The 27690-nt window shown below is 40.4% G+C and overlaps 1 protein-coding gene across 2 annotated transcripts in view; it reads left to right on the top strand.

Annotated features, from left to right (window-relative positions):
* The first annotated feature begins 966 nt into the window (after positions 1-966).
* Positions 967-27690, top strand: part of PPIH (peptidylprolyl isomerase H) — a 30232-nt gene continuing 3508 nt past the window's right edge. The window contains exons 1-9 of one of the 2 annotated variants that reach the window (XM_077150033.1): positions 967-1108; positions 1456-1520; positions 1851-1874; positions 2106-2150; positions 3146-3188; positions 9044-9136; positions 12618-12705; positions 13181-13221; positions 14013-14102. In XM_077150033.1, coding sequence (XP_077006148.1) covers positions 1043-1108; positions 1456-1520; positions 1851-1874; positions 2106-2150; positions 3146-3188; positions 9044-9136; positions 12618-12705; positions 13181-13221; positions 14013-14081 — 534 coding nt within the window. In that variant the 5' untranslated portion in view covers positions 967-1042 and the 3' untranslated portion in view covers positions 14082-14102. The remainder of the gene's footprint in view (positions 1109-1455; positions 1521-1850; positions 1875-2105; positions 2151-3145; positions 3189-9043; positions 9137-12617; positions 12706-13180; positions 13222-14012; positions 14103-27690) is intronic. The other variant, XM_077150034.1, reaches the window with a different exon arrangement.

The following is a 27690-nucleotide window of genomic DNA, read 5'->3' as shown; positions in this document are numbered from 1 at the left end:
TATCTTATCTGGAACGAATGTGTGTGTGGCAGGAGGTGAGATGTAGAGACAGACAATATAATTTCAGATACTGAATGGCATTAAGAACATACACTGATTGACCAATGGCTACTTTAGATTGGGTGTAAAATCTCTCCAAGGAAGTGATATCTCAGCTGAATCCTGAATTACAGGGAGCATACCCTGTCCCCACCGTTAAGATCTGGAATAGTATTTCAGGCAGGTAGCAGTACCAAAGCCCTAACACCCTAAGACAGTAACTATCTCAATAACTTTGGAACAGAAAGGAGCTTAGTAATTTGGCAAGTAGTACAAGAAAAGACCAGGTAGGTGGCAGCCAGATAATTTAGGCCTTTGTAGGAGGAATTGGATTCTATTCTAAATATGATGGGAAACCAGGAGTGGTTTTTAAGCAGAAGAGTTATTTTAAAAGCACTAGCTGCTGTGAGGGAAATGAACTGGACGGTACAAAAGTGTAAACTCGTGGCAGAATGAACTAAAATTTTAGTGTCCCGATCTCAAGGAAGGGCTGAATAAGTCCTATATGCCAAGCTGTTCTAAGCCTGAAGGATGAACAAACCAGAGCCTCTGCCTTCATGGGGCTCACAGACTAGTGGTCAGAAGGAAGAAGCAACCTGAGCGAAGGTTCAGAAGTCAGCTGCAAGAGTTGGTGAGGACCTTGGAGACTGTTCAATCCAAACCCCCTAGCCTAACGGAGACTAATTTGTACCGCACTTAGAGCCCTGTGAGTCGGGTGCCCGCGGACATTCAGAAAAAAACAAAACAAAACAAAAAAAACAGCAGCTTTTCTCCCCTGCCCTAACCCTCAGGACACCCAAGTTAGTTAACAGAATGCGAACCTGTTATCGGTACACGTCTGGGCGCGGGAGCCAGTGAGCTCACCAGGATAGGGGGCGGGCTCCAGGGGCGTGTCTCGGCCTCGGTCGCCTCTTCCGCGCCTGCGCCGCAGACGCCGACGGCAGGGCTGGGATTAGATTCGCCTGAACCCCGCGTTCCCGGCTTCTGCTTCCGGGTCGGAGCCATGGCGGTGGCAAATTCAAGCCCTGTCAACCCCGTGGTGTTTTTTGATGTCAGCATTGGCGGCCAGGTGAGACCCAGAGAGCCACCGAGCCCTGCGCCGAAGGAGAACTGCACGGGGCTAGGCAGACAGAACTGTTTAAGCCTGGGATAGCGGATTTGGGAAGCCAGAAAGTGAAATAGGACCAGAACCTACCACCCTGCCTGGTGGGAGGATGAAGGAAGAGGACTCGCGGATTCTAACCCCCTGATTGGGAAGGGGCTGGGATCAACGGAAGGTTGGGCTGTGTAGACAGAGGGGGAGCGATACCGAGCGGCACCGCGGGTGGGGAGGTGGGCCTGCTGTTCGTGCTCCTTGCTCCCAGAGGCCATCATGGTCTTAAACTGGGCCCTCTGACCATCTCCCGCTGGTTGCAGGAAGTTGGTCGCATGAAGATTGAGCTCTTTGCAGACGTTGTGCCTAAGACGGCTGAAAACTTTAGGTAAGGAGACGATCCAGCTCTACCGGATTACCCCCACCCGAAGATGGGCCCAAGTCAGTCTGCGGAAACGTCTGTGTGTCTCTGTCTCTGTCCATTCACTGCCCTTGAGACATATGATTCTTCTGGTTATCGTTTTGTCTGAATAGAACGATTTGATTGTTCCTGTGTCCGTTTACTTTGTTAATCTGCATACCTCGGTACCTGGACCTCTGGCCGGGTTTGCTGGCTCTAGGATAGCTGGCTCCAATATCTGCCTTTCCCTCCCGAGATTAGTGTTTTCGTGGATGTGTGATGATGTGATGACTGACTTGTTCACCCTTTCGTTTTCAGGCAGTTCTGCACGGGAGAATTCAGGTCAGTCTCAGTTGTGGTTGACTTTTCTTCCTGTTCCTGAGGGGTGTCCTAGAGCTGCAATGAGGGTCTTGGGGAATCGAATGATTGCCCAAGAGGCTATCTCAGGTCATTTGCCTTCCTTATCTCTCCTCGCCCCTCTTTAGGAGAGTCCTGTTGATTGGAGTGTGTGATAAACTGGAATGGCCTGTGATAGCCAGTCGTCATTCCAAATCTCTTTCTTTTTGGTTATAGAAAAGATGGGGTTCCAATAGGATACAAAGGGAGCACCTTCCACAGGTAAGTTTTTTGGCAAGCCATCTTGGGGCCCTTAAGAATTACTTCCTTGGGGCATTAGACTGTAAAGGCAGAGGAAAATACAATCAGAAACTAATTCTTGGATCTTGAGAAGAAATTTTTTTATTGACTTAGCAACTGATTTGAAGAATTATTAAAGATACCAACTCTACTTACACTCCTCCACTACTTCTTTTAAGCTATTTCAAAAAGAAGCAGCTACCCATAATTCTAATGTTCTGTTTTTTCATGTCCTTGTAGGTATGAATGCTGATTTTTAAAATACCACATTTAAGAACTAGTTCTTAAAAATGACCATGTATGATTACCTTAGGATAGTCAAATTCCTTGGGCCAGATGGAAGTGGAGTGTGGTAACACTCAGGTGTCTTTGTTTCATTTAGCATTTGCCTCAAAGTCCTCACTGTGGTTAGTAATGATATTAGCATATCGGACATTTAGAGCCATGGTCTTTGTGAGGCCAAAGCCTCACAACACAACTGTGAGGTGGTAGGTGTTATTATCTACATTCTACAGGTGAGGAAACTGAGGCTAAGAAAGGTTAAGGATCCTGTCAGGACAGTATCTAACATTTATTGAGCCCTTATGTGTATAATAGCTCATGGGTTAGCATTTCACATACATTCTCCGTTTTCTTTTTTCCCACAATTTACATCAAGCCCTTCACCTACCCTTTGCTTTGGTGATTATTTTGGTGGTTTTCCTGCAGGGCTTGAGCCCCTTCCTTTTGTTACTATTCAAGTACTGGATCATGCACTTCGGTCTACTCTAAGATGCTCTTATTTATAATTAAAACTCCTTTTTTTGTTAATAATCTTCTCAGCTCACTCTTTCCAGGAGAGAGTAATCATTTTGTGAGCGAGAATGATAAGTATTGTATTTTTTAAAAAAATTGTTAATCTGGTACTATAATGATAAAACCATGTTTCTAAACTTTAGAATCATCTCTCAGAATCCTTTATGCTCCCTCTGTTTCAGGGTCATAAAGGATTTCATGATACAGGGTGGAGATTTTGTTAATGTAAGTATTGTTCCTCTCCTATCAAAGACCTATGGGTTTGTTTTGTTGTCGCTGCTGCTTCTGTTTTGCTAGGGGACCAAGTCTTAAGTCTTGAAACAATAGCTAAGTTTGATGGGAGATAGTGATGGGGATAGTGATTCAGGATTGCCACTACTACTGCTAGATGATGGACATCAGCACTTCAATTGAATGACTTACATCCATGGTCCAAACCTCTGTCTTCTAGGTCCAGAAAGTGGACTCTCCCAACATACCTATTGATGATCAGCTCTAATCATCCCCTCAGACTTAGTTGACTTTTCTCCTGGTGGAGGTGATGGGGAGGGGAAGGGGCATCTAATTAAAGTCACATGAAGCTTATTTAGAACTCAGATGCCTTAAAATGGATAGAAGTAACTCCTTTTCCAATAAATTGAATGCTTATGTCCTTTTTTCCTTTCCATTCCTGGTATCACAGTGCCTGAAAACCTGAGTTTTTAATCAGAAGTTGATTAGTGGACAAGAGAGGTAGATAGATCTGAAAGGATGTTTCTTCTGCTCATTGGGAGAGCCCAGTGGAATATTCCTTCACTGATCAACACACCTTTCTTTTGACTAGTCAGTATGTGTCCTCTATATCAAGCTTCTCCCCCTCCCATCCCATTGGAGGGTACCAAATAAATCACCTTTTTTCTTTCTCAAACCTGTGTTTGTTCTTAACCACCCACTTATGTTCATGGCCTTGCTTTACTCATATTAATATTATTTGGTCATTGTACAGTCATATGGCTGTTTTCTTGGATCTCGGAGACTTTTTTTCTTCATGTATTTATTTAGAGTTTTTAAAGACCTCTTTCCTAGCCGATGTAGAGTTGGAAAAGGGTAAGTTTTAGGCTAAGTCGTGCTTCCAGGTGCATTTTGTCTCATCTGTAAGGTGTTGTAAAAATGGGAAAATGTCACAAAAATTCTGGAGTTGTGTTTTCTCTTAAAAAAATAGAAGATAGGGGTACATGAGGCCTCATGTTTCCCACATAGCCTCATCGATGCAATCAAGTAGCTGCTCCCTTTAGACAAGTTGTGTACTTGACACTTCACCACAGTGCCTACCACCTATTTTCCTTATTCATGTTGCCTGCTCCTATAGACATTTACGTTTGTAACCCAGGGCCACACAGTGATGGTAGTGGGGCTTAGGGTGACCATAGTTGTTGTTAACTTCTAAAAGAAAACTGAGAAACTATCTCTCACTATAAGCTGCTGTATTGCCATATTGTCTTAGCAGGAAGAGGTCCAACTTCTTATTCGTCTTTGGCTCAGACGTATTTCATCAGTTGCTGACAACCCCAGGGTTAGGTAGTAGTCCATTAACAAGAAGGCTGAATATTAGAAACAGTTTTCTCAGAACCACCCTTAGGGAAAAAAAATTGAATGACCAAGAGCCAAAAGAATTTGAGACTGTCTAACGATGAACAAAGAATTTGTGTTTTTATTTGTTGAATAATATTTGTTTAGGGCTTTTTTTTCTGACTGTAAAAGAAAAGCACAAAGAAGAAAATCTCCCTTGTTTTTACCTCTCAGGAAATATGCTATAGACATTTTGGTTTACAACTGTCAATCTTATCTGTGTGTGTGTATGCATATATATGTATGTATATATACTTTTTAAGACTTAAGATCATACATATGTTTTAATTTTTTTGTACTTAATTGCCCACATTTTCTCACCATCTTCTCAAATATGTTTTCTAATAGCTGCTTACTATTCCATATGATAATTTATTTGATCATTCCACTAGTTTTGAAGATGTAAGTTGCTTTCTATTGTTTATTATGAATAACCAGTTTTGTTTTCCCTACTCTGGCTTATGGAGAGCAGTAGATAGTGTGATTATAGAGAATGGTTCTATGTTCCTTGGGAAACTGGAAATTAACTTGTTTTCTCTTTTCCTTATGCACATTATATATGGAGTTAAAGATAATGACAGCTCACATTTATATAATGCTATATTATTTGCAAACACTAATTGGATTGTCATGACAACTCTGTAAAATATGTGATAGATCAGGAAACTTAGGTTCAGAGATATGAAGTGACTTCCCCTGTTCATAGTGATAAATCTGGAACTTAAATATAGGTCTTTCCATTGTACAGAGCTTGGTTTTATTTGATAATTTTTAACCAAATAAAGGTTTGCATTTGGACAGCTTTCCTTCTTCCCTAACCTGTTTTAACCCCATTTTGTAGTCTCCGTCATAACAAGGGACCGTTGATTCTGTACTGGGTCTGTGTGTTCTCTTTCTGACATGTGCCTGGTATTTTTTCTCTTTACTAACTGTTTGGGAGAGATTGCTCTTTTGATACCCTTCAATATTCCTTTAAACCCCAAGGAGTCTATGAAATCAGGACTTGAGCTCCCAATCTAGAAAAAAAGCTGAAGTATAGTGATGAAAGCAAGGGCTTTAAAACAAGAATCCTCTACCATTTCTTTAATTAATCTTTTCACACTTAGTTATTCATCTAATCCAAGGGTCAGCAGACTTTTTATGTAAAGGACCATTCAGTATTTTAAGCTTTGTGAGCCATGTGGTCTCTCTCTCAACTATTCAACTCTGCCATTGTTGCCTGAAAGCAGCCATAGACAGTTTGTAAATGAACAGACATGGCCATTTTCCAGTAAAACTTAACAAAATCAAGTGGCTGGCCAGATTTGGTCTTAGGCCATAGTTTGCCAGTCTGTGATCTAGTCTGCCCCCAGAGATGCAGAGAAAAGACATAGCTGTCTCCAGGGAGCTCAGTATGGTCTAGTGCATTGATTCTTAACCAAGGCTGAACATCAGAAACAGCTAGGACTCATTTAATAGATAAAGAGTTGGGATCCAGCGTATATATATATATATATTTTTTTTTTTAACTTCTTTTTTATTGTGTAGTATAACATGTATACAAAGCAAAGAAATAAAAAAGCAATAGTTCTCAAAGCACTCTTAAATAAATAGTTACAGGACAGATCCCAGAGTTTGTCATAGGCTACCATACCATCCTCTCACATTTTTCCTTCTAGCTGCTCCAGAATATAGGAGGCTAAGAGGCTTAAAATTTTTTTATCATCACAATCAACTTTTTTCTTTCTTTCTTTCTTTTTTGTGAAAAAAATAACATATACAAAAAAGCAACAAATTTCAAAGCACAATTAGTTGTAGAACATATTTCATAGTTTGACATGGGTTACAATTCCACATTTCAGGTTTTTACTTCTAGCTGCTCTAAGATACTGGAGACTAAAAGAGATACCAATTTAATGATTCAGAATTCCTATTAATTTGTTAATCCTATCTTCTCTGTATAACTCCATCATCATCTTTGATCTTTCCATCCTCCTCTTTAGGGGTGTTTGGGCTATGGCCATTGTAACTTTTTCATGTTGGAAGAGTCTCTCACTAATATGGGGTAGGGAGATGGAACTATCTGATGTTCTGGAGAAACTGGGCCCTCTAGGTTTCGGGACTTATCTGGACCAGGGACCCATCTGGAGGTTGTGGGTTTCTGGAAAGTTGCTGTAGTGCATGGAACCCTTGTGGAATCTTATATATTACCCTAGGTGTTCTTTAGGATTGGTTGGAATGGTCCTGGTTGGGGGGTTGGCAGGTTATGATAGGTAGCAAGATCTAACTGAAGCTTGCATAAGAGCAAGAGTGACCTCCAGAGTAACCTCTAGATTCTTATTTGAACTCTTTCTGCCATCGATACTTTATTAGGTACACTTCTTTCCCCCCTTTTGGTCATGATTGAATTGTTGATCCCGTGGTGTCAGGGCCACATTCATCCTTGGGAGTCTTCTCCCACGTTGCCAGAGACTTTTACTCCTGGATGTCATGTCCCAAGTAGGGGGGACAATGATTTCACTTGCAGAGTTAGGTTTAGAGGGAGTGAGGCCACATCTGAGCAACAAAAGAGGTCCTCCAAAAGTAACTCTTAGGCGTACCTATAGGTAGTCTCTGCCCTACCTACATAAGCTTCACAAAAGTAAGCCTCAGGATCAAGAGGATGGCCTGTTGATTTGGGTATCCCTAAAATTTAACACAGTATCAGGGGATTCCTTGATGGTAAGGTTTAATAGTTCCATATTTTTTCTCCTATCCCTCAAGGGACTTTGCCAATATATTTTGATTATCTGCTTAATATACTCTAGGATGTATCCAGGCATTACATTAATCTATACAGGATTAAAGGCCCTCTTTCTTATTCTGGGCTCCCTGTGTTTCATTTGTTCAAATGTGCTATACAGATAGGTTGAGTTAGATTATGCACTACAGAAAATTTCAAACCAATAAAACCAAATAAGACCAAATAAACCTTTCTTCTTATGGTCTCATAGAGTATGTGTGGTTCTCTTATAAAAAACAATGTCTTTCTTACCCCTGTGTTCTGAATTACTTTAACCCCAACCTTATCAGCTTTGTTCTTATCTCTAAACATCAGGCTATATATATATAAAACAGCCTCTCAAAGTCCCCAGCCTGTATATTTTTTAAAAGCTTTCCAGTTGATTCTGATGCATATCCTTGATGAGATCTACTTGTCTAGTGGGTAAGACTGATGGCTTAAATTTAATAAATAGTGACTTGTAGTGATTGCTTGCTATTTAAGTTATTAATGCCATTATTTCATTTAATCTTTAAAACAAATAACGTAGAACTATCATCCCCATTACGCAGAAATAGAAACTGAGGCACAAGAGGAAAAGTAACTTCCTCAAACTGCTCCAGCCTTTATGTAGTAGAACCAGGATTCAGATTTCAGAACCGATGTTTTAACCTGTCCTGTGCTGACTTTCAGCACAGGCAATTATAATAAGTGGAAAGATGTAAAGAAAGCACAGGGCATTATAGAAGAAGGGACCTGACCCTGAGTGAGGGCCAAAGAAAGTTTAATTCCCATGGGATTTCATCATTTGAAGGAGAGAAATGGGTGTTCTGGGCAGAGGGAACAGCCTGAACAAAAGGCACAAAGGCATGAAAGAGCATGAATCAGTAATCAAGGAACTGCAAAATGGCTTTGGTCAAGTTGCTCCATTACCTTGACTTTAGTTTGCTAACCTGAAAATAAGTAAGATAATAATGCTCCACATTATTCCATAATGCAAGTAAAACTAGTTTATGTAGAAATTGAGAATTTATGATAAGACCAAGGTGTTTCATGGAATTCAAAAGAAGTAGAACAGGGAATTGAAAGCCACATAGAACCAAAGCAGTCCTTTTTTCTCTGTTTTCTAGAACATGCTGTTTATCTGCTAGTCTCTAATCCATTTAGCAGAAGATAGTTACCTCTGGCTTCCAGATTTACATGTTTGTTACAAGTCCAACCTAAAGGAAAGTGTGTGGCCTACTTCCAGACTCCCAGAGAAGGAACTCTAGTTGAGCCAGTATGAGTTAGGTATCTTCCTCTAGACCAGGAGAGTGGTTGTACAAACTAGACCGTCAAGTGCCCATGTAGTTTGAGGAATTAGGTTGGTAGTCAGTTAAGTGGGTAGTTTATATGACTACAGGCATGAGAGTCTTTGGGAATGGCAAGGATTGTGTTTGTGATCACTGTACTATTGTTCCCTACTTACCTGTGTCTCAACCTGTCTTTTGGGAGGGCCAGCTGTGACCTGTTTTACCTATTCTGTGTGGTGCCCTGGCCATGTCCCAAAGCAGTTTTAGATGGGATTTGCTTTGATTACAGGATAGAGTCAAGAAGATGTGGCTCTAAGGTGACCAGAAAGGGTGAGGATAGATTGGAAAGAAGCTAGGTGTTGGGTGCAGCAGCATTCTTCTTCTAGGTTCCAGGGGGCCCCACACTCCAAGTCATTAACACTTCCCTTCTCTCTGCTCAGGGAGATGGTACCGGAGTTGCCAGTATTTACCGAGGGCCATTTGCAGATGAAAATTTCAAACTTCGACACTCAGCTCCAGGGCTACTTTCCATGGTAAGTGAGGTCCAACTTAAGGTTTGGGGTTAGATTTATAGCCACCTGGTTTCTGGGTCCCCAGTGAGGCCCAGTTTTTTCTCGTGACATGGAAACAGTGCTTTTCTTCTCTCACTTGGCCCAAAACTTATTTCTACCACCCCTATCTCCTTTCTCAGTCTAATTCAAAATTGAACTCTGGGATGCATGGATGGTTCAGTGGTAGAATGCTCAGCTTTCATGTAGGAGACCCAGGTTCGATTCCCAGACCCATACACACACACACACACACACACACACAAATTGAACTCTCATGTGATGTATGATTTTCCTACCTTTGTTTGAGGCAGCACAGATGGCTGGGCATTCAGCCTTACTGCTTAGAATCCGGCCAGTTGTGCTTTCATGACATTGATGTTCACTTACTCATCACTCCACTAACCACTTCGCACTCACAGTGCCATTTCACTCACACTCTCTACTCACCGATCACCCCCTTCTGCTCATTCACCTCTCCTTGCTCACAATTCTTTTCTTCCTGGCACCCCCACCTTCACAACCCTCACCCACATTTCCTCACTCATTCCCGTTTCACAATCCCCACTGCCCTCTTCACTTATAACCCTCATTTGCCCTATCCCTACTCACTCCTTTCATGTTCATTCCCCCTTAACTTTCCTCTATTCATCCTTTACGCCTCATTTTCCCTTCTCCCTTGCTTCCCCTCTTTCTCCCATACCCCCCACCCCCTGCAAAACCCTCTCACCTCTTCCCCATTACCCATTTCCCTCTGTTAGTACCCCAACTCTCCCTTCCCTGGCTCCAGTATTTACATGTGCATTTTCTGTCCTGTCTGCCCACTTACAACCCACACAGGTACTCATCAGGTAAGGATTTCTTAACATCTTTTCTGTTTCAGACCTCATGGTAAGGCATGAGGATATAGATATGATCCCTGCCCTCATGACACTTAATATCTAACAGGAACATCACACATGCAAAAGTACAATTCTAATATATGTAATATGTGCTGTTCATGTATTAAGGTGAAGATACCTTAGTATATGTAAAAGTACTGTGAGAACCCAAAGGATTGAGAATAACTGCTGCTAGGAATTGAGGAATCTTCACAGAGGAGATGACATGTGAGTTCTTGAAGGAGTTCTGTGCCAGATAAGATGGAAAGAAAGGGCATTTCAAATCAAGCATACAGTCTGTACAAAGACCTGTGATCATGAAATAGCAGGGTAGCATATTCAAGGATTAGAATGTGACCAGGGGTAATGAGATCATAGGATGTGAATAGGAGAGGGAACGGCCAGGAGAGACAACTGGAGAGGCAGGTGAGTCTAGCTCCTGAAGGGCTTTAAATGCCAGAATTAGGATAAGATGTATGGACATTTTTTCATATGTCATGCAGAGCCATACAATTTTTTGAGCAGTATTGATCAGCTTTTTATTTTAGAATGGAGACCCTGGCTGCAGGGTGAGTGACTATTAGGAATAGAGAGACTGGGGCAGGAAAAGCTCCTAGGTGGCTGCCATAATAATTGGGTGAGACTAGCATAGCAAACAATTTGCAAGCTCCTTTTAGGAAAGCAAGCATGGCCCAAGCACAGGTAAGCATGCAGAAGCAGTTTAGGTGGGCTCCATATCTTTGCTGTGAGGAGTAGACGCCTCCTATGTGTGTGCCGCTGTGTAAGTGTCTGTTGAGGAGTCAGAAAAATGGAAGAAAGCCTGGTCTCTGCCACCTTCAGGCTGACTCTGGTTGAGTTTTGCTCTCACGTATCTTGTATCATAATTATTTTTGCATCTATCTTCCAACAAATCACAAATTCCTCAAGAGACGTGGGCCTCTTTCATCTGCAGGCCTTACTATCTAACACAGAAAGGCTGCAGAGCACATGTTGATGAATCACTGAAAGATAATCAGAATAATGGCTAACAGTTACTGATCATTTACTTGAGAAGCCCTTTTTATGTAATTTATTTTAATCCTTTCAACATCCCTTTGAGCCTGGTACATATGTGGACACTAAGGTCACACAGATAGTCGTTAGTGGACCTGGAATCTGAACTAGGTCATTTGGCACTAGAGCTTATTCTCTTAACAAGTAAGACATACTACCTGGATGAATGAATAAGTGAGTATCAAAAAGTTGAGGGTGTCCTAGGAGCTATAAAAACATATTGTCTGACTGTTTTTGTGCCTTCTTGCTCATACATGTTTATACATTGAACAGCAGAAAGAAAAATGGAATGAATTGGGCATCTGGGAATTCTCTTCCTCCATTCCAAAGTGTAAACTTACTCTGACAGGCTTAGGCAGTCCCTTACTTTCATATGTGAAATCTTCTTGAATACATGCACAACACTTATAAAATAGCCTCATTTCCAGGGGAGATTTCTAAAATATTTTGTAAAATTCCTGATTAAAGCTCATCCCTAGACAATTTCTTTAATATATTTCCAGTATTTCATATTTCACTTTTTTTTTTTTAACTTCACAGTTGAACATATAATCAACCAATTTAAATCCATTAAGCAACTGATTAAAGCTAGTGGCCTATCTAATATTATCTCAGGAGCATTAATTTTATGAGTATTGTAGTTCCTATTAGTAGTATTAGTATTTTCAGTTTTCCATTTTCTACTTATTTTTTCCAAACTAAGGGAAGTAAGAAATAAACTATTCACATAATTATACAGGCACTGTTGAAGGCAATGCTGCTGAAACAACTTGGGTTTGCTGATATATGAAGGTCTGAATTTAACATATTAAAGGCAGTTGAGAGCTATCAGTATACAATGTACAGAAGTGCACCTCATATGAAAGTCAAATATCCCCTTACAAAGTATCACTCTGCATTCTCATTTTAGTCTGTTCTTTTGTCATACATTATTAAATAATACATAAAAACAATTTTGAAGGAGAAGGGCTGTGCCTAAAGAGTTTCAGATTTCCCATTAAAATTTTTTTTCTTGAAAATTTCAATAATAAAGAGTTTTTTGTGTAGCTATAAATACGTATAACCATAAAATCTATACATCACAAGGTATAGCTTTTTTTCCTAACTAGCCTCTTGAACCTCCCTAAAGTTTATTACCAGTGTTAGAAAACAAAGCCATTCAGACAAAACAGCTTTAGGCAACACAGGCAACAGTTCTTTTCCTGTTAGCTTTTTTGCAATTGCAGTCCAGTTGTAGCCAATATTAAATACAGCAAATTATGTTCCATAAATAATTGTTCCCAGTATATCTAGCTCCTATTATAAAAGTTTATGCTGTCGAAGAAATGTATGTTTATTTAAGGGATCTAGCTCATTGAGGTCAGGGTTTTTGTTCATCTCTCTATCTTTGGGCCATGAGTCAGTGGTTGGCTCATAATAGGTTTGCTGAAAGAAAGCATGGAAAAATCAGGGCTTCAGGTTCTTTTGGAAATCTTGTCCTTTCACTAGCATGGCCAGGAAAACTTACTGCAAGTTTATTTGGTTTCTCTCAGGCAAACAGTGGTCCCAGTACAAATGGCTGCCAGTTCTTTATCACCTGCTCTAAATGCGATTGGTTGGATGGGAAGCACGTAGTGTTTGGTGAGTCCTACTCCTGTCCCATTGCCCAGACCCCAATCACACAGGGTTGATCTTCCACAGAACCCAGTTCCCGAATTCTCATACCAAAACCCACTCAGTTGATGTAACTGTTCTGGGTGGTAATAGGGAAGGAAGAAGTGAAGGGAAAGTAGGAAGGAGCAAAGGGGCCGTCTGATGTGGTGTGTCATTACTTGGGTAATATATGTGTTTGGGGGAAAAACCTAGATGCTATCACTAAAAATGACATACAAGCTGCGTGGTACGGTGGAGTTCAGAGTCATTCTGACCTAGTATACAGCCTTAACTCTTCTACTTACTACCTATGACCATGGACAAGTTATTTTACTTCAACTGAATCTCAATTTCCTGAAGTAAGTAAGAGAGTCAGATGAGGTAGTGGCTAAGAATGGGCATTAAAAGCTGGAAAATATTTGGAAATCAGAAGAATTAAGTCCAGCTCATATTCTTCCTACAGGAAAAATCATTGATGGACTTCTAGTAATGAGAAAGATTGAGGTGAGTCTGTTTTGATTTCCTCTTTTTCTGCTCCCGGCCCCTCTGGTCTGGTGCTACTATGTGATTGGTATCAAGGAGCTAAAGAAGGGTGAATGAGCTCCAGCTTGTTAGGCTCAGTCTTCATTGCTTCTGGTTACATGGCCTCTCTTGGGAAAGGGGAGGAGAGACCACATGCCTCCCTAATTTTCTTGGCTCTATAAGTTAGCCTCTGTAGCCCACACTGAGGTTTGTCCTCTGATGGCCTCTTCACCTACTTGATAGTACATTCAGGATCCTTCATGATCTGGTTCCTTACTACCTCTCCATGGCCCCTTTTCCCGCCACTGCCTCTTCCAGGTTTCAGTCACATCCAGCTACCAGCTCTTCTCTGTGCCATACATGTCCCTGCCTCTTGCTCTTTCCTGCCCCTGTGCCTTTGCTCATGCTGTTTCCTCCACCTGGAATGCTCTTCTTTCTTTTCCTGCTGGTGGGATCCCATTCATTTTTCAGGACCCAACTCAAGTGTCACCTCTTCTGTGAATTCTTCCCTGAACCCTTTAAGCAGCAATTTAGTTGTTCCTCTTTGCCTTTTATACAACTCTCTCTTATAAGTTATTACATTGTTACATATTATAGGTTTGATTTTTTTTAAGAGGTTTTACATTTTCTCTTTGATCTGCTACATGCTTTACCCATATGCTAAGAGATGAATTGCCATATCAATCTGAGTCCTTAGTCCTTTGCACAGGAGCTGAAAATTTTGATGAGTGAGTGTCTGAGTTGATGAATTTCCACTGTGCTTTCTTTCCTAGAATGTTCCCACAGGCCCCAACAATAAGCCCAAGCTTCCCGTGGTGATCTCACAGTGTGGGGAGATGTAGTCCAGACCAAGACTGAATCAGGTAAGTGGGTGTGTCATCTCATTGGTTAGGTATCACACCCCAGAGAAGGCAGCATGGCCTAGTAGGCAGTACTTTAGATTTGAAAACATGGAGTTAAGCGCCTTTTCTCTCTATGTGACCTTGAAGAAGTCAGTTACCTTCTGTGAGCCTCAGTTTCCTTATCTCTTGAATGGAGATAGTACCTGTCTCTTAGGGCCATTGTAAGGATCAAAAGAGAAACCAGTATGAGAGCACATTATTTTACTACCACTTTGTAACTTACAGAATATCAACCTAAAAACCACTCAGGCAATTTCCAAGAGCACTCTCGGACTTTAGTTCCATTCAGTGGTCCCACTAGTCCATTTAGTAGTTCTGTCCCTGAGTAACTTCCTGCCGGCACTTAACAGAGAGACACACCCTTCATGCCTCCTATCTGACTTGATGCTTGCAATTCTAGGTCCTGACTTTGTATATGCCAGTCTTATAGGTGAATGCCACACATTTCTCAGCCCACTTGGACTGAGTTCCTAACCATACTTGCCTGCTCTGTTGCTGGGCATGATGCTAGCCATGGTGGGTAGGAGGTGGTGGTACAGAATTGAAAGATGTCTTTATCTTTCATGAGTATTATCTCAGAGATAATCATTTGTAGTATAAATGACATTGTGAAATGTTATAGGAATTCAGGAGAGAAATTGATCATTGTCAGCTAGGTGAGGGATAGTGGTATCTTATGTTTCTTCCTTTCTTTTTTTTAAACTTTCAATCCTATGGGAAAGTTAGAAGAATAATACATCGAGCACCCATATATTTCTCACTTAAATTCACCAATTAACACTTGCTTTATTATTTTGCTTTAACATTTGTTTTTTCTTTCCCTTCTTCCCCTCCCTCCTATCTTCTTTTCTCTTTCTTTTCCATTTTAAAGTTGTAGATTTCTTGACACTTCACCCCCTAAATACTTCAGTAAGCAACTCCTAAAAATAAGAATGTCTTACATAACCACAATAATATAGCTAATATATAGGTCATGTTCAGGCTGCCCCAGTTGCTCCCCAAATAACTTAGAGCTTAAAAAAGAAAAGTCCATGATCCAATCAAGGTCCATATACTTCATTTGATTTATTTATTTATTATTATTTGGGGGGGTGCATGGGTTGTTTTATTATTTTTAATTACACAAATAATGTAATATAATCTCCTTGTGAAATTTTTCACATAAAACAGATAAAATGAAAAGTTCACCTTGAGAATACTGCACCCCCAATCCTATTCCTCTCCCCAGAGGTAACTTTATCAGTTTAATACATTCATCAGGACGTTTTCTTTGCCTGTCCAATTTTGGGAGGTTTTGTTTTCCTTAAATGGTATCATACTATATTGTTCATCTTATTTTTTTCATCTGGCATTATGGCTTGATTTTTCCTTCTAAGTCATGTAAGACTATCTCAGAATATAAAAAAAAGACTGCTATATAACATTCTGTAACATTTTCGTATCATACAGTTTATTTTACTTTGTCCCTGTTGATGGATAGTTCAGTCTTTATTATTACAAACAGTGCTACAGTAAAATAAATTTGTTTTGTGTGAATATGCAAATGTGCCTATAGGATAGATATTCAGAAGTAATACTACTGGGTCAAAGGATATATGCATTTTTCATTTTAATACATTTCTGATTTTGGTTATTTGCATCCTTTCTTTTTTTTCTTTGTCAGACTAGCTAGTGGCCCATCGATATTATTGATTTTCTCAAGGAACCAACTTTTGGTTTTATTGATTCTTTCTATTGTTCTTTTGTTCTCCCATTCATTTATCTCTGCTTTAATCTCTGTTATTTCTCTTCTGTTTGCTTTGGGGTTAGTTTGCTGTTCTTTCTCAAGTTCCTCCAGGTGTATTGTTAAGTCCTCGATTTTTGCTCTTTCTTGTTTTTTAATATTGGCATTTTAGGGCAATAAATTTCCCTCTCAGCACAGCCTTTGCCGCATCCCATAATTTCTAATAAGTTGTATTCTCATTTTTATTCATTTCCAAATAGCTACTGATTTCTCTAACAATTTCTTCTTTGACCCATTGGTTGTTTAAGAGTGTGTGATTTAATCTCCATATATTTGTGAATATTCTCATTCTTTGGTAATTATTGAGATCCAGCTTCATGCCATTGTGATCAGAGAAAGTGTTTTGAATAATTTCAGTGTTTTTAAATTCATAAAGACCTGTTTTGTGCCCCAGCATATGATCTATGTAGCCCAGCCTAATGACCAAATTAAAACACCAGAGGAGACACAGACGTTGGAATAACTAATCAAAGATGTTCATACAATTCTACTTAAAATAAGTGGGATAGCAAATGACATAAAGGAGATCAAGAAGACAGTAGAAGAGCATAAAGAGGAATTTGAATGTTCCATGAGCACTAGAGGAGAATGTATATCCTTGTACTTTGGGGTGCAATAACCTATAAATGTCTGTTAGGTCTAATTCATTTATCAAGTTATTTGACTTCTCTATTTCCTCATTGATTTTCTGTCTAGTTATTCTATCAATAGAAGAGAGTGGTTTATTGAAGTCTCTTACTATTATTGTTGAAACATCTATCGCTCCCTTCAATTTTGCCAATGTCTGTCTCATGTACTTTGGATTTCCTTGATTGGCAGCATAAACATTTATGATTGTTATATGTTCTTGGTGAATTGACCTTTAATTAGTGTAACCTTTAATTAGTATATCTTTGTCTCTTATGATGTCTTTACATTTAAAGTCTATTTTGTCCAATATTAGTATAGCTACTCCTGCTTTCTTTTGGTTACAACTTGTGTGGAAAATCTTTTTCCATCCTTTCACTTTCAATCTTTGTATCCTTGTGTCTAAGATAAGTTTCTTGTAAGCAGCATGTAGTTGGATTATGTTTCTTAATTCATTCTGCCAATCTGTATCTTTTAATTGGTAAGTTTAGTTTGTTAACATTCAAAGTTATTACTGAAAAGGCATTTCTTGGATCAGCCATCTTATCTTTTTAATTTTATTTGTCAGATCTATATATTCTTTTCCCTCTTTCTCTTTGTATTCTTTGAATTACCCTTAGTGGTACTCTTCAATTCTGTGCCCTCCTCCAGACCTCCCTCTCCCGTCTTTTTTTTTTTCATCCGGCAGAACTCCTTTTAGTATTTCATGTGGGGCCAGTCTCTTCTTGACAAATTCTTTCAAGACTTCTTTGTCTGTGAAAACGTTACTCTCCCGCAGTTTTGAAAGACAGTTTGGCTGGGTACAGAATTCTTGGCTGGAAGTCTTTCTCTTTCGGAATCTTGAATATATCATGCCACTACCTTCTCGCCTCCAGGGTGCTAGTTGAGTAGTCTGAACACAGTCTTATTTGGTTTCCTTTGTATATAGTAGATTGTTTTTCTCTTGCCACGTTCAGGATTTTCTGCTTCTCTTCAAGGTTTGACAGGCTGAATAGTATGTGCCTTGGTGAAGGTCTGTTTGGATTTATTCTGTTTGGAGTTCGTTGGGTTTCTTTGACTTGTATATTTATATCCTTTGTGAGGGTTGGGAAGTTTTCCCCCATTATATCCTCAACTACTCTTCCAAGCCCTTTACTCCTCTCTTCTCCTTCTAGGACACCAATGGTTCTTATATTTGCGCTCTTTGTCTGTCATTTCTCTGAGATCCAATTCAGTTTTTTCCATCTTTTTTGCCACTTGCTGTTTTGAGTCTTCAAAGTCAGGTATTCTGTCCTCTATATCACTTATTCTTTCTTCTGTCTCGTCAAATCTGCTGTTGTGTGCCTCTAGTATGTTTTTTATTTGATCAACAGAGTCTTTCATCTCTGTGGTATCTGTTATTTTTCTATTTATTATTTCAAATTCCTCTTTATGCTCTTCTACTGTCTTCTTGATCTCCTTTATGTCATTTGCTATCCCACTTATTTTATTAAGTAGAATTGTATGAACATCTTTGATTAGTTGTTCCAATGTCTGTGTCTCCTCTGGTGTTTTAATTTGGTCATTAGGCTGGGCTACATCTGTCTGCATTGTAATATGCTTAGTAATCTTCTGCTGTCTTCATGGCATGTAAAGGCCTTGTGTTTGCAGGGTGGTTGTACAGCAGGGAGCAGGGTATGGGTTGGGGCACTCAGTGCGGTGATTTGTTTCAGGGCAGGTATAGGTGCAGGTTGGGGATGTTATGCTGATGCTTGTGAACATGGGCGCCTAGCGGCCAGGAAGGGTGTAGCTGTGCGGGTGCCCTGGTCTGAGAGGTGAAACCCTGGTGTGCACTGACCTAAAAGCACAAGGCCCTTTGTGCGTATGCGTACAGCTGTGGCAGCAGGTTGGCATTATGCCTTCATGGATTGGGTGCAAAAATGACCCAGCAGCACAGGTCAGCACTTTCTCAGAGCTGGGAGGGCCATGCGCATGTGCAGTTCTAGGACTGCTGTAAAGTGCAGTTCCCAAAGCTGAATGACATGATTGGGGGCCTATGCGCCTGCATGGAGTGCCATAAACTGATGCACAGAGCTCAGTGAGTTGGGGTGAGGGTATACGACACTATTGGCACTGGGGCAGGGGTAGACTGGGTATAGAGGTTAGTGCCCACAGCCTTTATGCACTGGCAACAGCCTCCAGGAAACAGGGATGGGGAGGTAGTGCTTGGGAGGGGAGCTGGAGAGGTGGGTTGGGCTGCACTTGGGGGGGGGGGGCAGGGCAGGTCCATGCACTGAGGGCTGGTGGGGTGGAGGTGCCAGGAGTGCAGGGAATGCGAGCAGGTGATGGGGTTCAGGTGTGTGGGGTATGGGGTGAGTTGCTGGTCACGGGGCTGCTCTGGTGAGGGTAGCGCACCCAAGGAACGTGGCCTGGCTTACTTCCTAGTCTTCAGCTTCCATCTGTGCACTCCTGCAGGCTCCATGCCTCCGTGCCAGGCTCCAGCCCTCTGCCTCTCAGTTCTTCAGCCTCTGCAACCAGAGCTGCCCCATGTGGTACAGAATTTTCTCCCAGGTCAGATGTACTCCACTCCTGATTCACTGCCTCAGTTACCCTCTTGACCCTTCTCTAACTTTTCCATGGAGCAGGGCTAATCTCGAGCTATTCAGCCATCTTTCTGGAAGTCCTTCCTTTTAATACATGCTGCCAGATTATACTTGCAAAGGGTGATACCATTTCATGCTCCAATCAGCATTGTGTGAAAATACTTATTTCCCTCTAAACTTATTCAACACTCGATATTATCAATATCAAATGCCAGTATAATTATTTAAATATAAAATATCGCTTTCTCCGCCGGCCCGCCGCGCGGCGCCCACGCCCCGCAGCAGCCGACCTGCCCGCCCTCCTTCTCCCCTCTCTTTCTCCGCCGGCCCGCCGCGTGGCACCCACACCCCGCAGCAGCCGACCCACCCACCCTCCTTCTCCCCTCTCTTTCTCCGCCGGCCCGCCGCACGGCGCCCACGCCCCGCAGCAGCCGACCCGCCCGCCCTCCTTCTCCCCTCTTCCCCCTCCTGCTCCGGCGGCTCTCCAACCACCACGGTGCCCTCTTCCACCTTCACCGGCTCCTCCGCCACCAGCCTCGACAGCCTTGCCGCCCTCACCTTTCCTCCTCCAGAACAGCTACTGGGGGAGTGGAGACAATACAGAGCAGCTCCCGGAGCCACGACGGAGATCAAAGGGACAGCGTACCCCATCCTGGAACGGCTGACTGTCTGGGAGAACCAGCTCCGGTGAGAACACCGAGGGACGCGGGCTTTCCTGGGCGGGACGGCAAGCGGCCGGAGTCCCTCCCTTCCTCCTTCCCAGGCCAGCTGGCAGAATTGGGCAGGCGATCCCCTCAGGCCGCGGCGGCTGGCGTCCCCACCACGCGAGGCCCCCCGGACCAACTGAAAGAGTTGGGTCAGAAATCCCCAGACTGCGGAGAACGGTGACCAGGGGGTCCCTTCCAAACACGTGACTCCCCGGTCTGCCTGGGAACAGTGCACTCTCCCGGGCTGCGACAGCTGGCGCCCTTCCGCCACTCTTGGCACCCCGGGCCGACTAGGAAATTTGGTCGGGCGCTCTCACGTGCTGCGGCAGCCGGCGACCCTCCCCGCGGTCAGACCCCCGGGCCGGCTGGCACTCTTCCAAGATGCTTCGGCTGCCAAACCTCCCCTACGGCGAGAGTTTTCCAGAGTTAAAGGACCCACAGCAACTTTTACTGGTGGATCCCGTAGACAGACGTGTGCCACGAGCGCCACCTACTGGGCAGGATAAGAAAAACAGAACCCAGAGATTTCACAGAAAAATCTTACAACCTGTGGGGTCCAACACTCAGGGAAATCTGACTAAATGCCCAGATGCCAGCAGAAGATAACGGATCACACTCAGAAAATTGAAAATATGGCCCAGTCAAAGGAACAAACCAATAGTTCAAATGAGATACAGGAGCTGAAACAACTAATGCTGAATATACGAACAGAAATGGAAAACCTCTTCAAAAACGAAATCGATAAATTGAGGGAGGACATGAAGAAGACATGGGCTGAACATAAAGAAAAAATAGAAAAACTGAAAAAACAAATCACAGAGCTTATGGAAGTGAAGGATAAAGTAGAAAAGATGGAAAAAACAATGGATACCTACAATGATAGATTTAAAGAGACAGAAAATAGAATTAGTGATTTGGAGGATACATCTGAATTCCAAAAAGAAACAGAAACTATCCGGAAAAGAATGGAAAAATTCGAACAGGGTATCAGGGAACTCAAGGACAATATGAACCGCACAAATATACGTGTTGTGGGTGTCCCAGAAGGAGAAGAGAAGGGAAATGGAGGAGAAAAACTAATGGAAGAAATTATCACTGAAAATTTCCCAACTCTTATGAAAGACCTAAAATTACAGATCCAAGAAGTGCAGCGCACCCCAAAGAGATTAGACCCAAATAGGCGTTCCCCAAGACACTTATTAGTTAGAATGTCAGAGGTCAAAGAGAAAGAGAGGATCTTGAAAGCAGCGACAGAGAAGCAATCCATCACATACAAGGGAAACCCAATAAGATATGTGTAGATTTCTCAGCAGAAACCATGGAAGCTAGAAGACAGTGGGATGATATATTTAAGTTACTAAAAGAGAAAAACTGCCAACCAAGACTCCATATCCAGCAAAATTGTCCTGCAAAAATGAGGGAGAAATTAAAACATTCTCAGACAAAAAGTCGCTGAGAGAATTTGTGACCAAGAGACCAGCTCTGCAAGAAATACTAAAGGGAGCACTAGAGTCAGATACAAAAAGACAGAAGAGAGAGATATGGAGAAGAGTGTAGAAAGAAGGAAAGTCAGATATGATATATATAATACAAAAGACAAAATGGTAGAGGAAAATATTATCCAAACAGTAATAACTCTAAATGTTAATGGACTGAATTGCCCAATCAAAAGACATAGACTGGCAGAATGGATTAAAAAACAGGATCCTTCTATATGCTGTCTACAGGAAACGCATCTTAGACCCAAAGATAAATACAGGTTGAAAGTGAGAGGTTGGGAAAAGATATTTCATGCAAATAACAACCAGAAAAGAGCAGGAGTGGCTATACTAATATCCAACAAGTTAGACTTCAAATGTAAAACAGTTAAAAGAGACAAAGAAGGACACTATATACTAATAAAAGGAACAATTAAACAAGAAGACATAACAATCATAAATATTTATGCACTGAACCAGAATGCCCCAAAATACGTGAGGAATACACTGCAAACACTGAAAAGGGAAATAGACACATATACCATAATAGTTGGAGACTTCAATTCACCACTCTCATCAATGGACAGAACATCTAGACAGAGGATCAATAAAGAAGTAGAGAATCTGAGTATTACTATAAATGAGCTTGACTTAACAGACATCTATAGGACATTACATCCCACAACAGCAGGATACACCTTTTTCTCAAGTGCTCATGGATCATTCTCAAAGATAGACCATATGCTGGGTCACAAAGCAAGTCTTAACAAATTTAAAAAGATTGAAATCATACACAACACTTTCTCGGATCATAAAGGAATGAAGTTGGAAATCAATAATAGGCGGAGTGCCAGAAAATTCACAAATACATGGAGGCTCAACAACACACTCTTAAACAACAAGTGGGTCAAAGAAGAAATTGCAAGAGAAATTAGTAAATACCTAGAGGCGAATGAAAATGAAAACACAACATATCAAAACTTATGGGATGCAGCAAAGGCAGTGTTAAGAGGGAAATTTATTGCCCTAAATGCCTTTATCAGAAAAGAAGAAAAGGCAAAAATGCAGGAATTAACCATCCACTTGGAAGAACTGGAGAAAGAACAGCAAACTAATCCCAAAGCAAGCAAAAGGAAAGAAATAACAAAGATTAGAGCAGAAATAAATGAAATTGAAAACATGAAAACAATAGAGAAAATCAATAAGACCAGAAGTTGGTTCTATGAGAAAATCAATAAGATTGATGGGCCCTTAGCAAGATTGACAAAAAGAAGAAGAGAGAGGATGCAAATAAATAAGATCAGAAATGGAAGAGGAGACATAACTACTGACCTCACAGAAATAAAGGAGGTAATAACAGGATACTATGAACAACTTTACGCTAATAAATGCAACAATTTGGATGAAATGGACGGGTTCCTGGAAAGACATGAACAACCAACTTTGACTCAAGAAGAAATAGATGACCTCAACAAACCAATCACAAGTAAAGAGATTGAATTAGTCATTCAAAAGCTCCCTAAAAAGAAAAGTCCAGGACCAGACGGCTTCACATGTGAATTCTATCAAACATTCCAGAAGGAATTAGTACCAACTCTCCTCAAACTCTTCAAAATAATCGAAGTGGAGGGAAAACTACCTAATTCATTCTATGAAGCCAACATCACCCTCATACCAAAACCAGGCAAAGATATTACAAAAAAAGAAAACTACAGACCAATCTCTCTAATGAATATAGATGCAAAAATCCTCAATAAAATTCTAGCAAATCGTATCCAACAACACATTAAAAGAATTATACATCACGACCAAGTAGGATTCATCCCAGGTATGCAAGGATGGTTCAACATAAGAAAATCAATTAATGTAATACACCACATCAACAAATCAAAGCAGAAAAATCACATGATCATCTCAATTGATGCAGAGAAGGCATTTGACAAGATTCAACATCCTTTCCTGTTGAAAACACTTCAAAGGATAGGAATACAAGGGAACTTCCTTAAAATGATAGAGGGAATATATGAAAAACCCACAGCTAATATCATCCTCAATGGGGAAAAATTGAAAACTTTCCCCCTAAGATCAGGAACAAGACAAGGATGTCCACCATCACCACTATTATTCAACATTGTGTTAGAAGTTCTAGCCAAAGCAATTAGACAAGAAAAAGAAATACAAGGCATCAAAATTGGAAAGGAAGAAGTAAAACTATCACTGTTTGCAGACGATATGATACTATACGTCGAAAACCCGGAAAAATCCACAACAAAACTACTAGAGCTAATAAATGAGTACAGCAAAGTAGCAGGCTGCAAGATCAACATTCAAAAATCTGTAGCTTTTCTATACACTAGTAATGAACAAGCTGAGGGGGAAATCAAGAAACGAATCCCATTTACAATCGCAACTAAAAGAATAAAATACCTAGGAATAAATTTAACCAAAGAGACAAAAAACCTATATAAAGAAAACTACAAAAAACTGCTAAAAGAAATCACAGAAGACCTAAATAGATCGAAGGGCATACCGTGTTCATGGATTGGAAGACTAAATATAATTAAGATGTCAATCCTACCTAAACTGATCTACAGATTCAATGCAATACCAATCAAAATCCCAACAACTTATTTTTCAGAATTAGAAAAACCAATAAGCAAATTTATCTGGAAGGGCAGGGTGCCCCGAATTGCTAAAAACATCTTGAGGAAAAAAAACAAAGCTGGAGGTCTCACGATGCCAGACTTTAAGGCATACTATGAAGCCACAGTGGTCAAAACAGCATGATATTGGCATAAAGATAGATATATCGACCAATGGAATCGAATAGAGTGCTCAGATATAGACCCTCTCATCTATGAACATTTGATCTTTGATAAGGCAGTCAAGCCAACTCACCTGGGACAGAACAGTCTCTTCAATAAATGGTGCCTAGAGAACTGGATATCCATATGTAAAAGAATGAAAGAAGACCCGCATCTCACACCTTATACAAAAGTTAACTCAAAATGGATCAAAGATCTAAACGTTAGGTCTAAGACCATAAAACAGTTAGAGGAAAATGTAGGGAGATATCTTATGAATCTTACAACTGGAGGTGGTTTTATGGACCTTAAACCTAAAGCAAGAGCACTGAAGAAAGAAAGAAATAAATGGGAGCTCCTCAAAATTAAACACTTTTGTGCATCAAAGAACTTCATCAAGAAAGTAGAAAGACAGCCTACACAATGGGAGATAATATTTGGAAATGACATATCAGATAAAGGTCTAGTATCCAGAATATATAAAGAGATTGTTCAACTCAACAACAAAAAGACAGCCAACCCAATTACAAAATGGGAAAAAGACTTGAACAGACACCTACCAGAAGAGGAAATACGGATGGCCAAGAGGCACATGAAGAGATGCTCAATGTCCCTGGCCATTAGAGAAATGCAAATCAAAACCACAATGAGATATCATCTCACACCCACCAGAATGGCCATTATCAACAAAACAGAAAATGACAAGTGCTGGAGAGGATGCGGAGAAAGAGGCACACTTATCCACTGTTTGTGGGAATGTCAAGTGGTACAACCACTGTGGAAGGCAGTTTGGCGGTTCCTCAAAAAGCTGAATATAGAATTGCCATACGACCCAGCAATACCATTGCTAGGTATCTACTCAAAGGACTTAAGGGCAAAGACACAAACGGACATTTGCACACCAATGTTTATAGCAGCATTATTTACAATTGCAAAGAGATGGAAACAGCCAAAATGTCCATCAACAGAAGAATGGCTAAATAAACTGTGGTATATACATACGATGGAATATTATGCAGCTTTAAGACAAGATAAACTTATGAAGCATGTAATAACATGGATGGACCTAGAGAATATTATGCTGAGTGAGTCCAGCCAAAAACTAAAGGACAAATACTGTATGGTCCCACTGATGTGAACGGACATTCGAGAATAAACTTGAAATATGTCATTGGTAACAGAGTCCAGCAGGAGTTAGAAACAACGTAAGATAATGGGTAATTGGAGCGGAAGGGATACAGACTGTGCAACAGGACTAGATACAACAACTCAAAAATGGACAGCACAATAATACCTAATTGTAAAGTAATCATGTTAAAACACTGAATGAAGCTGCATCTGAGCTATAGGGTTTTTTTTGTTGTTGTTTTTTACTATTATTACTACTTTTATTTCTTTTCTCTATATTAACATTTTATATCTTTTTCTGTTGTGTTGCTAGTTCCTCTAAACCGATGCAAATGTACTAAGAAACGATGATCATGCATCTATGTGATGATGTTAAGAATTACTGAGTGCATATGTAGAATGGTATGATTTCTAAATGTTGTGTTAATTTCTTTTTTTTTTTTCTTTCCGTTAATAAAAAATAAATAAAAAAATAATAAAATAATATCAAATAATTTTGCCATTGAGGTGAAAAATGAGATCTTGTTTTAATTTGCAGTTTCCTGATGTCTAGGGAGGGTGAGCATTTTTGCACATTCTTAATGGCCATGCTGTTCACATCCGTTGCCCATTTTTCTTTTGGATTGTTTGTTTTTTTCTTAACAATTTGAAGTAGTTATACGTTAGAAGTATCCTTTCTTCTTATATTTTTTGACTGTTTCCTTCAGAAAGATTTTAAGAAAAATTTGGCAACATGCTATGTATCTTAAACTTTTGTGGTACCCTTTATCAAAAAGAAATTCTAAATTTTGATGAAGTCAAAACTAACAGTCTTCCTTTATGGCTTTTGTATTTAATTTTATTTTAAAAGGTCTTTACCACCTCAGATCACATGACATCTATATTTTTTCTAGTATTCCTATAGTTTTACTTTTACACTTTAAAATTATCTAGAATTTTTTCTGTATGGTATAAGGTAGGACTCAGTCTATATTTTTTAAACAAATGGGGACCCTGTCAAATAACACACCCTTTCAATGACTATACCTACCTCTCTGTAACTTACTTCGTATTCACAGCATCTCGCACTTATAAGCATTCAGCAAAACTTACTATATGAATTAATAGAGAAGGGAGAATGTCAGGTATTTTAAGCAGGGAACTGGTGTGAGCAAATGCTGAGCAGGAATGCATGAGCATGTGCTGGAAGCTGCCCAAGGGCCTCTCTTGTCCTGCCGTAGGATTTCTTCTCAGGTCCAAATTGACACCCTGAGTTCTCTCTACCAATACTGGAGTCCCCTTGGGCTCAACTGCTCATGCCACTCAATAGCTGCTGGTCACTCCCTCCCTCTCCCACTCCTTTCTTACCTGTAACTAAAGTTGAACCCATAGGCCCCTTTCCTTTTAAAGATTGACTGCTGATCACTACGAGAGGATAGAAGATAACAGAAAGAGTAAAATTCAGAAATTCTTTATATTTGAGACCTTTTTTTCTTTAATTTTCATGGTTCCTTACAGATAGTTACTAAAAATCTGTGTTGAGGGCTTTGTTTCTGATGGTAGGGATCATCAATTCAAATTCTCATCCTCACCTAGTAGTAGCTAAAGTCCAGTGAACCTTTGCCCCAGTGAAAGCCCTTCTTAGCCTGTTACTCAAGCAGAACAAATACCTTAATTGGCCATTTTGCATTTCAGAGGCCCTAAAGACCAGGACTGCCCAATAGCTGGTCCTTTCTGTGATGATAGAAATATTCTGTCTCTGCACAGTCCATTATAGTAGCTACTAGCCACATGTGATGCTTGAATATTTGAAATGTGGCTGGTATGACAAGGGACTGAATTTTTAGTTTAACTTAAATAGCCATATATGGCTAGTGGCTACTATATTGGATAATTTAAGTACCTCCAGTTCAGTCTTCTAACCCTGACTTGCTTAGAATTGAATCCCTCATTGCTAATATTTAGAGAGAGTATAATAAAAGCAGCTGCTATTTATTGAATACTTCCTGTGATCAGATTTTAAACTAAGAACATCACTTTAATCATCTCATTTAATTTTCTCAACAATCCCTGTCATGGGTTTTAAGATATTAGGGAATCTAGGTGGCAGTCTGATCTAAAAAAATCCAAGGTGGGTGCCCCAGTTTGGGTTTCTGGGTAATGCAATTTGAGAAAAAGTAAGAAAAAGAGGAGGTTAATTCCCCAGGAAGCAGGGATATTATCCCATCATATTTCTTCCCAGTTGTAAAGTTAAAAGCATCTCTAATTCTTCTAGAAGTGTTTCATATCCTTCAGGTTGTTTGGGATAGAATAATGATTGACAGCATTGTAGATTATATTTTAAAATTCCATGGGACAAGTATTTTTCACATTTTAATGTGCATATGCATTACCAGGGATTGTTGTTCAAATGCCCATTCTGATTCAGTAGGTCTGGATGGGACCTGAGATTTTGCATTTCTAAACAGTTTCCCAGGTGATG

The sequence above is a fragment of the Tamandua tetradactyla genome, chromosome 2 (assembly GCF_023851605.1).
Source record: "Tamandua tetradactyla isolate mTamTet1 chromosome 2, mTamTet1.pri, whole genome shotgun sequence".
NCBI classification, from domain to species: Eukaryota; Metazoa; Chordata; class Mammalia; order Pilosa; family Myrmecophagidae; genus Tamandua; species Tamandua tetradactyla.
This window is presented reverse-complemented; position numbering and strand designations above follow the sequence as displayed.